General features: G+C 40.2%; 1 protein-coding gene across 2 annotated transcripts; it reads right to left on the bottom strand.

The window, feature by feature from the left end:
- Positions 1–2,249: 2,249 nt before the first annotated feature.
- Positions 2,250–11,176, bottom strand: LOC149927433 (uncharacterized). Of its 2 annotated transcripts, none has more exons than XM_090158452.1 (2): positions 10,188–10,757; positions 2,250–4,525 (listed from the first exon to the last, which is right to left on the bottom strand). In XM_090158452.1, exons 1-2 carry the CDS (start codon positions 10,354–10,356, stop codon positions 3,270–3,272), a joined length of 1,425 nt encoding a protein of 474 aa, XP_090014578.1. In that variant the 5' UTR covers positions 10,357–10,757; the 3' UTR covers positions 2,250–3,269. The 2 variants fall into 2 exon arrangements, 1 of the variants encoding a protein (XP_090014578.1); XR_016473785.1 differs by lacking the exon at positions 10,188–10,757 and adding an exon at positions 11,061–11,176 and having other exon boundaries at positions 4,391–4,525.
- Positions 11,177–12,808: the final 1,632 nt, after the last annotated feature.

Genomic DNA, 12,808 nt, shown 5'->3' with positions numbered 1-12,808 from the left:
TGTAAAACGCGGGAACGCGGACGTCACGTAGTCGCCACAAACTCTAAAATTCAAAATGACAGACGAAACAATTTGAGTATCTGACAGTCTTTAAATAAAAAAATTCTTCTGCCAAAATGAATAAAGTAATTGACTCAATATAGAAAAATATAAGTCCAGACGTTTTTTGGCTGCAGTCACACGCGTTATTAAAATTTAAAATCATTCGCGGTTCTTATCAAAACAGGCGAAAATATTTTACAAATAAAAACATAGCCGCGACAGATTAAGCTCGAAGCGAAAATAGATCGACCGTTCCGAGATAATTTAATATTTCGGGAATAAAAAGATACGTTTATCTTAACCTGGCGCCCGAAAGAAAACAGGAATATATACATGTACAGGGTGGAAGCCTCAGCCGTGGTCCAGCCTCGGTACTTCTCCTAGTACACCAGAGTGCTGCGGGTCGAACACTTCTACAGGCGATGGTATTCCACAAATAGACCAATGGGATAATTATAAGCGCATCTTTATCCAATATCCCGAAAAAGCATTAGGAAGATGCACTTCTAATTCTCCCATTGGTCTATTTTTAAACTAGGAAAAGTACCGAGTCTGGACCACGGCTGAGGCTTCCAATTCTCCCATTGGTCTATTTTTGGACTACCAGCGCCTGTAGAAGTGTTCCACCCGCAGTACTCTGGTGTACTAGGAGAAATACCAGGGCTGGACCACGGCTTAGGCTTCCAATTCTCCCATTGGTCTATTTTTGGCCTACCAGCGCCTGTAGAAGTGTTCCACCCGTAGTACTCTGGTGTACTAGGAGAAATATCAAGGCTGGAACACGGCTGAGGCTTCCACCCTGTATATTTGTTTTTGTAATGTTATATACTTGTAGATAGCCGATATAAATATATGTATAGCAGAGCCATCGAAGTGTACGCCGTAACGTAATCGTCGCTCGGGAATTTTGACGCCGTAAGTGTGGGGATGAAAGAATTGAAAGATGGGGAGGCTCAAGAGGGCAGAGAAAAAAGACGCGAGGGGAAAAAAAGAACCCACCCGAAGTGGGAGGATGAAGTGGATCCCTGGCAAAGGAGACAAAATAATTCGCGTCAAAAGGCGCGTCACATCTCGCAGCGACAAAATGATAATCTTATTTTTGGTAAAAGCATCAGAGGGATGGCGATGAAGAAAGACTACCCCGGGGATGTCCTCTTCCCCGTACGTCCGTTCATCTCTTCGCCAAAATAATCGCTCCTGTACAGACGTTTCCAAGTATCCTTAAAAGATTTGATTCGTGGCCCTATGAATAGGGACATTTAAAAACCCTAACCATTTATCCCAGAACGATATAGACCAAAATTGAATGTTTTATACACTTGAATCAAGCGGTCTTTATATTATTTTATAGTGTTGTAAGTCAGAAAATTTTCCGGAAAATGACCAAAAAAAATCATTCTTTGATAAGTCTAATATATCATTTGCAAATTTAAATGAAGCTGCATTTTCGTCGAATTTTTTCGAATCTAAAAGTATTACTAAACCTCTAGACTAGTTTCAACTGATTAACAATGTAACACTATTAATGTTTTGTAGTATGTTTACGAATATTAGACATTTTATATCGATAAAAAGTTAAAACCATAAAAAATCTTTAAAAAGTAATTTATGTTTCAATTTTTTATTTTTCTGATTTGCGGAAACTTTTCCGCATTTTATTTTTCCGGAAAATTAACAACACTAGTATTTTAAAATGAGATTTTGTACGAATAAAATGTAAAAGCAATTGGAAGACAAAAACTATAAACTTTTATTTGTCGTCATATTATTTCGATCTTTTTTTATTAAGATCTGGAAGAGAGTTTATTTTACAATCGGAATTTTTATTTCGTAAATTTTCAGAATGAAAATTGATCTATTTACAGATAGTCACTATAAATGTTGCCATAGGTAACATTATATGGTAAACTGCGTGTACAATTATTGCTAGTTTTTGTTTTGAACGTCTAAAAGAAACTAAAAATAAAAAAGTTACAAAAACGCACAAAGACGAAGAACGAAATAAAGAAATTGTATTTTTTTTTGTACAGAAATGCATTATGTATATAATAATAGTGATATATAAAAATAACCCTAAGCTCTATTATCTACAACAATGCCAAAAAGTTTTTCATTTTTTTCAGATTGTATCATTTGCGTTTAAATTAAATCATTTAAAATATTTACCATATAAATGTTAACGCATTCAATTTCGGTAGTAATTATTTATTAATTTAAATTCGCTTTAAACATGCCAGCATTATTGCTTAAGAATGTGGTTAAAAATAATTTAATCGTTATCCTACAAACTAGCTGACGGCACTAATATCGCATTAATGAAAAAAATCACATTACTTTCAGCTCTATAAGCCACGAATGGACGAAATTTTTAAGCGTTTCATTATAGAAAAGGTTAATATTATTGCCTTTAGAATACACTGCGTGTTTATTTTTATATAAACTGGACCATCGTCTATATTATTAAGTAACTGGGCACCTAACTGACTCTAGACTGGTATGAAAACAAAATTATCTCTACGTTAAGTTTTAGGAATTTTAATCTCTAGGATTTGTTTAAATGTATAAATTGTTATTGCACTTAAGGTCCCTATACCTCGCCTATTGTGGTACAGACCAATTTTTCGCGAATATTTATAATTATGTACATTTCAAATTTATCATTTATTATTATTGTAATAAGTACTGTTATATTTTCATATTTGTATTTATATACTATTTGTTATTTGTCTTTAAAAAGATTAAAATATTTGGAAGATTCTAAAAAAATTACAACTGAGTATATCACATTTGGGGGTTGTAAAAAATACGCCCTAAAAGTTCTACAAAAATTATTGCCAAGCTGAATATTTAATTCGTCTTCGCCAATGGTCAAATCGGATCAGCGTGACCAGTAGAATACAGAAAATCGCCAAATTCGAAGCTGCGGTCCTTAAATTTATATTTTTCAAAGGCGCGTCAAATTTAACTCATTTTTGCAGCGTACCAAAGGCGAAACGTTCGTACGCGACAATCTGACTAGAAATCAAAGGAAGACTAGATTTTTAGTGAACGTAATTTCGCTATAGTAAACTACGACTGTAAATTATCGTATCTAAATTTGTCTCGTTGTGTAACCTCGTTTAAATAGATTTGCTTATTGGCGGTACAATATTTGTCGATTATTTTTTTATATGAAAGTGTATTTTTTAGGCACGATTAATGTATTTTAACTCCCAATAATTGCTTAGTTAAAGATTATCTCTGTGATGAGGCTGATGAAGAGCGTGCGGGTGAAGAGGCGGCGGAGGGGGAGGAGGCGCTTGATCGTTGCTACGCTGTTGCAACGGCATCGGACCGTGGATGGGCTGCGACTGGCCGTTCATAGTCAAACTGTCCATGAAGGACATACCGGGAACGCTCACGGGTAGAGGCGTCGGGGACAACGGTCCGGGTTTGACCGAAAGGTCGTCGTTGGGAGGGTTCTCTTTGAAGCAGGCCGACTCGTGGTGTTTGTTCAAGTAGGACTTGAGGGCGAAGGACTTGTGGCATCGCTGGCAGCGGAAGTGCTTGAAGGCGGAGTGAGTCTGCATGTGGGCGCGCAAGTTGGAGCGGTCGGCGAAGGCCTTGCCGCAGTGGGCGCAGCCGAAGGGCTTCTCGCCCGTGTGCGAGCGCATGTGTCCTTGCAGCAGCCAAGGCCGGGAGAAACTCTTGCCGCAGACCTCGCACTTGTGCGACAGCGAGTGCGTCAGGACGTGCATGGCCAGCGCCGGCATGCTGACGTACACTTTGCCGCAGGTCGGGCACTTCTTGGCCAGCTGCGAGTCCGGGCTGCGGTGCGTCTGTTTGTGTCTCGATAAGTTCGAGGACGTGGCGTACTGTTTCCCGCATTCGCTGCAAGTGTACCTGGGGCGTTCACGGTCGGGAACGGGCAGGGCCGGCGTTCCGTTGACCTGGTTGGAACTCTTCCGTCGTGACCTTCCGTCGCTGATGAAGAAGGCGTCGTAAGTGTAACTGACCGTCACTCCCGTCGCCGAGGGTCGGTTAGCGCCCGACCCGAAGCTACCCGAGCCGACCGAAGTGACTGATTTGATGGAGCCTCCGCTGTTGGAATGTCTGGAGTTTTCCGAATCGGAATAGTTGACGCCGCCGCCTCCGACGCTCTTGTCGTCGTAATCTATTTGTATTTGGTTGGGCGTTTGAGGCGTGCGGGGGCTCTCGACGTCGATGGTGGTGGTGTCGCTTTGCGGAGATCGAGGCGAGTAAGGCGACTTGTCGTAAACCGATTCGGGCAACGGGACCAGAGGGTGAATCGGGATGGGTATCAACGGTGGGAGGTGTTGAGGGGGCGCCGAGGGCGGCGTCACTCGCCCGTCGCTGTAATTCAATCTCGAACTCTTGTTGCTCAAATCGAGCTCCTTGTCGTACGGATGGATGACGGGATGCTGAAGGCAAAAGCCTCCATTCACGATCACCGTCGTTGTTGGAAGAACTTCTTGGAAGTAACCTGCAACGGAAATTTTGGCACTCGTTAATAACAAATCTCACGTTACCCACTATTCAAACAATATTCGAAACCTTAATACCGTAAGTATCATTTTCACGCTCGCTGGTAGCGGGTAAAAATCGACAAAATCCGCTTCCGCTACACACTTTTTCACTTTCCGCGTCGATCTGTTTCAAACAGATATTTTAACTTTATTTTCACGCTTGCGAATGGCGGAAGCGAATTTTGACGATTTTTATCCACTACCAGTGAGCGTGAAAATGGGGCTTAAATCTTCGATCATAATCCGCTTTACGAAATACGTATTATTAGTATATCCAAAGAAATTGAAAATACCCGAGAAGCAACAGACTTATAATAACCTCTCAAGATCGCAATCTGGCGAGGAACACGCGTGAAAAAGCCCCGCGGTTCAATTTCGCTAACCAAATCTAAGCTTCGAGCGCCGAAAAGAGAATATAATTCCGAGCGTAATATATTTACCTTAGATAAATAATAAGATAGGGGAGTCGGTGTAAAGCGCGCTAACCAACTCGCTCCTCCACCCCAGGACCCCCCGAGATCCCGCGAATTGTTAGCGGCGACTAAAAATCAGCCAAACTAAAAGATTCCCGTGGGCTATTACTCATACGGACGCGATAAAGAAGGGGAAAGCCAGTAAGGAATCCCTTTCATTCCCTCGCCCTCTGTTTTTCTTGCAAACGGTCGGCGAAGATCCATAATAATAGGATGTAAATAGCCCGACCACCCGCGCTCGCTAACAAGTATTCCGGGAGAAAATGCCCCTTTAAGCCGGCTGCCCCGTCGTAGCTAGGACTCTAAATACCCGAGATATAATCTAACATTTCGCGAAAAGGAAATCAGAGGGTAAAGTCGTCGTAGAGATCACCAGGGTCTATAGTTCAGCCGGGATGGTTTTTTCCAACGAAGTTAATCCACCTGAGGCTTCTCCCCGACCACGGCCGGCACCGGGCAATTTTCCATCCGCAGACTTACGGGAGATTGCCCGGGGCTTACAGACGTACCGTATAAAGTCGGGCCGCGCGGGCGAAACAAAGTAGAACCTAGGGTTCCGCCTTTGACCAGCTATTTAGTCGGTGTTGGGAACGCGCGCCCCTATAGGACCTGAGAGAGGCGTTGGAGGGAAAGAAAAATCTTCTCGGCGGTAAGAGTCGCGTATTAGACGATGATATGAATTGAAGGCAGCCCATCACGGAGCGAGTCAAGAAAGGAACAGGGACTTTTCGATTATCCGTTTACCTTTTGCGGAACAAGATCTCCCATTTTGACACGACGGTAGGAGGGTTTTGCTAAAAAGCTAATCAAAAAGGTAGTTGGCATGGGCAACGTGTTTTATTCTAACCCAGTTTATGGATATTCCATTAGCAAATCTAGAACCTAAGATTTCAACGTGAGTCGTATAAATTTACGACGGATACTCAACATGGTAGAGGTCCGGGGGCGGTTAATCATTATCCATGTTTAAATAGTTCTTTTTATAAACTAACGTGGCCTTCTTGTTGAAATGTTGCTCTTACGTCACAGTCTCTTACTTTGACAAGCCTACGAGCGCGCGCTACAGTCGCGAGGAATATAGCTTTTTCTAGAGCGCGTGCAAATCGCTCGTGCGAAGAATACACAAATAAAGCTGGGTCTTGTGACGTAAGAGCAACATTTTAACAAGTTGGGCAAGACCACTTTTTATTTTATAAAATCAACTATTGATTTTTTTCGGGAAAAAAATTTAAACAAAGAAATTTACCGGTTAATATTTCGGAAAATGATTAAAAACATGTATTATTCGGAAAATTTGAGATTTGTATCGAAAAAAACGTCGTTTTTCCGATTAAATTTACAAATTTATCAAAAAATTAATCGGATAATATATAGAAATATAAATTACTTGATCAAAACATTTTTCGAATAATTTTGAGAGCTTTATCTATTGAATAAAAGTTAACCATCCCCGATCTCTACAACATGGTTTAAGAACTATTTATGAAATTGAAAATTAATTTTAAACTTCTATTTAATAAATTGATTTTAAGCCTGACGTATCCGAAGTAAATTTTTATTTAATTTACTGTTACTTCATTCATGGTTATAAATTTTAGCGTCTACGATAGGGCTCGGCGTTCGGATAAGAAATTTTCCGTTCATTTCTTTTATATCCATATCAGAAAATTACGTATTTGTTGCACATTAAATCGTATAATAGTCGCGAATAATATCCATAAATAAACAGTTAATCGAATTTTTTATGATTAATTGAAATTTTGGTGGTTAATTAATCCGTTTCCCCGAGCTTTAGTCTACGACTAAAACCATATTGAAGATAACAAGAAAAATTATAAACAGAATAATGCTGTTTTTTGCCTATAATTTAAAATAACTTCATAAAAATATACAAAGGATTAAAGCAATTGTAAATTCCAGCCATATCACACGAAATTTTGTAATTACAAAACCGCTAAATCCTAGGAGCTTTTCTAAAAATAAATATTAATAAATATTTCAGCCTTAATCTCCTGATGGTGGTAATTAGCTTATTAGGAAAACTAAATATCACATTGTCATTTAAATAGCGATAAAGGTAAATTTTGAAAACAGTGGTTCACAGTTTGTAAAACCACGAATAATAAACCGGTATTTAGTAGTGTTGTTAGTAGGAAACTTTTACGGAGAATGACCGAAGCCTTTTTATCCGGAAAAACTTCTGTATTTTCCGAAAAAAATAAAAAAGTTTTCATTCCTTGATTAGTCTAATATTGTTTGCAAATTTAAATAAAGCTGCATTTTCGCCTCATTTTTTCGAATCTGAAAGTAAAACTAAACCTCTAGACTAGCTTTAAACTGATTAACAATGTAACACTATTAATGTTTTGTTGTAAGTTTACCTTAATTAGACATTTTATATCGATAAAAAATTAACAGCATTTAAAACCCTTAAAAAGTAATTTATGTTTCAATCAAATTTTGTTTGTCCATCCGAATTTTGTTTGTCTGTCTGTCTGTGGGTCTGTCTGGGCTGCAAACGCGTACGCATTTTCGGGACCAAGTGTAATCACTGCGTTCGCAGTTTATTGGAATTAGGGAAATGCAATTTCCAAAGAGCCCTCTTTTTGTCATTGGGTGTAGTTTAATAACTTTCAATTTGCGTTAGTATCGAGCGGCATTCGAAACCGAGCCCTCCTGCACGACAGGTTAGCGTTCTACCACAGAACCATCGATACATGTTACGCTTCACTGAAAATTAGAAACTCTTCCGAGGAGAGGTATATTTTGGCTTGCCAACTTGTTCCGATTTGCGGAAATTTTTCCGCATTTTATTTTTCCGGAATTTAGGAACTCTAGTATTTAGTATTACCGAAAATACGAACCAGACTTTGTAGAGATTCGGCGTGAAACGAATTAGATGGAATAGAAAGAATAGTGAATATAGCCGAATTATCGAGCAAAATAGAGACCCTGCTGAAAGTGGCGATCCCACTTTGTGCCGCTTGCCTGGAGCCATTCGCTACAGGCGACTATGGTCTCTAGGCCTATATTTCGTCTCCACGCAGCGGAAAGAAAAGCCAGCATCATATCTTATATAAAAGAAGAAGGCAGGGTAAGGCAACATCACGGGGCGCGGGCCAACAAAGATAGCAGTGGGCAACAGATGAGAAATCAAGAGATGAAAATTCTGACGTGTTGCGCTGATTAAAGGGATTCTCGCTATCCATCGGAGCAATGGATTCCGTTATTGGGAAGCTCGTGGCCACCAGGGACCCGTTCGGGTCTGACCCCCAACCATCGTAGCTAGGGTAAATGGCTGCCCATATACCGCGAGACTGCTTGGATAAGGAGAGGTCAGTGTGACCGAGACCCGACTCCGCGGCACTGAAATCTCTAGTTGACCTTAATACCCGAGCCTAACAAGAAAGACGTTATATAGTCCAAGTGCGAATCGCATTCCCCTAACGTATATCTTTCTAAATCAAGCTAGGGGTTGGCTAATACGTTAAGAAGTTACGACCAACGGCTGATATGGAAGAGCAATTTTCACAGAAAACGGACTAAGAGAGTCTGAGGAGAAGGAACTGGAAGATTTGATAAATAAGAATCTACATTATTTTTGCTATTGTTTTCTTACCTCCGTACAAATAAGGACAGACCCCCAAAACGAAATTAGCTCGAGATAAAATTTAAATTTGGTTTGATAACACCTATTTCGATTTTCTTTCCAATCTTAGATAAATATTGTAGATGCTATTCAATTTAAATATTCCAAGAGTTTTTTTTTAGGGCTCGGCGTTCGGATAAGAAATTTTCCTTTCATTATTTAATATATCCATTTCAGAAAATTATCCAAATAAAAACTAATTTGTTCCCATATTAAATCGTATAATAGTAATAAACAGTTAATCGAATTTTTTTATCATTAATTGAAATTTTGGCGGTTAATTTATCCGTTTCCCCGAGCTTAAGTTTTATTTGAAATGAAAAAAGGTCGTATAGATTTATGATTATAATTAAAACCCTTTTAATTTACCCTTTTATCGACAAAATTGTCAAAAGTATAGGGTTGTTGTTGGTGTTGGCAAGATCAAACGAAAACAAGTTGGCAAGCCAAAATATACCTCTCCTCGGAAGAGTTTTTAATTTTCAGTGAAGCGTAACTGTATCCGTGGTTCTGCGGTAGAACGCTCACCTCTCGTGCAAGAGGGCTCGGGTTCGAATCCCGGCCGATTAAAAATTATACTACACCCTGTGACAAAAAGAGGGCGCTTTTGGAAAAACCTTTTCCCTGATTCTAAGAAACTGCGTACGCAGTGATTACGCTTTGCCCCGAAAATGCGAACGCAGGCCTGACAGACAGACCCACAGACAGACAGACACGGTGGTTGTATAACCCTTCCTAGGGTACAAAGTCCCCTCGGAGAGGTAAAAAGAGGGGAAAAGGTGCTCGGGTCTTACACATACGGTGGGATTTTCAAGCTCACACCAATTCTCTCGGGAGGGTCCGCGCGAAGGAGTTCCAATCGGCTTGGAGGTCGCGTCGTAAAAGCTTAACAGCGGGGATTCCAGCCGGCCACGAAACGTGACGCTCTCCAATAAAGAGCCCCAAAAAGAAGAAAGGGTGCGAGGATACAATTGAGCCCCTGTTACGCCGTACGCCACCTCGTTATACCGAAGACCAGTTCCGGAAAACAAGGCGGAATAGTTTCGCTGGCCGACCGCGCTCTAGCCGTACGTAATAACCTTTCACCCCGGTTCCCCCCTTTATTTCGCTAAGCTCCCTTAAGGCTTTTCTGGCAATAGTCTCCTACTATAACAACTGGCATTCTCGAACCGAGGTACGAAGATTGATCGTACTTTATTGGCGCCTTACAACGCGTTGTCAGTTGAAGGGTGATCGCGGTGTAAGTCCGGGGCAAGCGTAACACCCTAATCCCACTAGTATCAAATCGCGTTTTCTATACCGTTATTTCGTCGTTCCGTTTTCAAATCAAACTTTCATTTTAAAGATACGCCATCCGATTCCTCAAACAGCTTTGATCCCGCCCCCAAATATTCCTCCCGTATATAAGGATTTTAACGCGTCTTTTAACAATAAGAATCGAATATCGTGTGAATTTCGAGTTTAAATATTGAGAGTTGACGAGGTTATAAAACTCACCATTGGCGTATCGGTAGCCCAAACAGTGGGTCGAGGTCGGTGGTGGCAGGGACGGCGGGCTGGAGGGGGCGGTGGTGGCCTCCGTGGGACTGGACGGCTCTCTGTAGGGCCATCGCGCTGGATGCTCGATCGGATGTTTAACTTTTTTGACCAGAAATGACCTGGGCATGTTGTTTTCGACTCGACTAACGTACGCTCGGACACGCGAAAAGACGGACGCGTTTTTCGACGGACGGAAGAGTTTCGATGGTCCTGGCGGGCGGAGATCTGACCAGCGGCGGAGTGGCCGGGCACCCCACGGCGAAATCCCTTTCAACGGAGAGCACGCGGCTTCCGCGCGCGCCGGCGAAGTTACGTGTGTCGGCTGCTTTCCCGTCGAACACTTCTGTCGATGTTGTCTGGGGCTCTCCGCCTTATAGCGGGCCCCGAGCGGAGGACTTCCCTGCCAACCTCGTGGCTCGCGTGTCGCGTGTGTTCCGACCGGGGGAGGGGAACGGAGGGGGAGAATCTCTCACTCCGGATGAAGGCCGCTGCTTCGACCGCGCACGCGCGTTTCGATCCCATCCGCGACCAACAACGGAGTCGGAGGAACATAGGCCTACTTTATAGGCGAACTCTTTTCGTTGGAAAAGTTCCGCTTAACAACCGAGAGTTTAACTCGCGACATTTTTTAACTTTGAAGTTGGAAAACTAACCGAGAAACTTGGGAATACTATCCTATAAAAGTTGCTGGAAGCTCACCTGATACTTAAAGGTAAATAGGTAAAGAATATCTCTGTCGTTCCTTCATTCGCAGATGAGTCAAACGATTAGTTCAAACATTCTAGTAGGAATAAGTTTGTAGATGGAAAAATCTACGTAAACCATACGTACTAAAATCACTCGCTTTTATATAGAATCAATAGTGAGTTAAATGCTTGAAGGCGACTGCCGAATGGCCGGAGAAACCAGGTTCGATCGTTTGAAAAGTAATAAATGCAACAGAAAAAACGTCTAACAGAAATTTTTACGATTCCGGGGCACTATTTTTTATTGGAAATCAAGTGGTTGCGGTATTTCGCTATCTCGAATGCGTTTTATACGCATTGGATATTAAATATTCAAGTTAGCGAGAAAAAATTTCAAACTAAACTATATAGTACGAAAAGTATTTACATAAAGATACACTTTGTAAAAAATAGACCTAAAGTAGACTAAACATAACTATATATTATATATCCATTTTCCTAAAATACTAATGTTATTGATTTGAAACATTTATCTTCGCTGATTTTTTAAAATACGATTTTTAGGAACAAAATATACTTAAATTATTGGCGCCCAAACTGGTCTATACAGGGTGTTTCAGAAATTAGTATAGGTGTTATAAGGGTTGAGTAATGATGTATGACTGTCTCACCCCCGGTATGTATTTATTTACGGTACGGGGGTATATATATCTTTAGTGTATGTCTCACCCCCGGGTATGTATTAAATTACGGTACTGGGGTATACAAATAAAGATAACGAATGTCTTGGTCTTTGTATGTTTTATTTAACGGTACGGGGGTATACAAATCTTTTAGTGTATGTCTTGGTCGCAACTCACTGTGATGAATTGACGGATTTTGAAATGACGTTTTAGCGCGGTAAAAAAAGCACGCAAAGAAGGTTGCGCTAAAACATCATTTCAAAATTCGTCAATTGTAAATAATGTAAATATTTTTCTTTTTCAAAGTAATTGATAATCTAATTTTTAGACTCCTTCCTGTTACGAAATTGATCCATGTAATGGAAAGGTCAATAAACATTCATTCATTCTTTCATTCATATTTGGAAAACCGATTTAAGGGGTAGAAGGAAAATTTTACTATACTCAGTATGAAAAACAAAATCGTGTGTGAAACTAATAAAACTAATGTTTCGCACACGATTTTGTTTTTCATACTTTGTAGAGTAAAATTTTCCTACTACCCCTAAAATCGGTTTTCCTAATTTCGGTTCTTGTGTTCGTGCCGTAGCCTACTTTTTAGACGTTTTAGGCCTTTTTATTTCAAACTTGAAAACACTCTAACGCTTCTCCAATTCGTCCCCGAGAATTGCGACCATGACCGTCATACATCATTACTCAACCCTTATATTACTGTACTGATTTCTGAAACACCCTGTATAGCATACACTCTTAAAATAAGGGGTGTAATTTTACAATCGCACCTAACTTACTCCAGACAAAACATTTGATGTAAAAACATCTTTCTGAATTTAACGTTTTGTCATAACGTTGTTAATATGGCGTGTAAGAGTAGAACAATTTGTTTAAATTATACTATGCAAAAATTAATTTGTGAAACTTACACCTTTAAAAAAGAAAACAATACTATTATTTACACCTTTAATGGAGTAAAAGGTGCAACTTAAGAAGGATAAATATACCAAAAAGGTGTAAAACAGGTATTAGAGATTACTTTCAATGAAACCTTTTTTCTTGAATTTTTGGGTAATAATGTAAAAATGAAGTAATTTAACACCTTTAATGGTGTGAGTTAACATCTCTAAACCGAACAAATTTGGACCCAAAAAATGTTATCTAAAATGTGTTGAAATACACCTTATTTTTTTAGAGTGTTGCGCCTATGATCTAA

This window comes from Leiobunum rupestre, chromosome 9 (genome assembly GCF_980474605.1).
Source record: "Leiobunum rupestre chromosome 9, qqLeiRupe1.1.hap1, whole genome shotgun sequence".
Lineage (NCBI taxonomy): Eukaryota > Metazoa > Arthropoda > Arachnida > Opiliones > Sclerosomatidae > Leiobunum > Leiobunum rupestre.
Note: the sequence above shows the minus strand (reverse complement) of the source record. Positions and strands in the feature narration are given on the sequence as shown.

Coding starts and splice junctions, on each gene's coding strand:
- LOC149927433 (XM_090158452.1), bottom strand. CDS start 10,356: ATGCCCAGGTCATTTCTGGTCAAAAAAGTTAAACATCCGATCGAGCAT. Junction 4,526..10,187: donor GGGCTACCGATACGCCAATG/GTGAGTTTTATA, acceptor TTTCCGTTGCAG/GTTACTTCCAAGAAGTTCTT.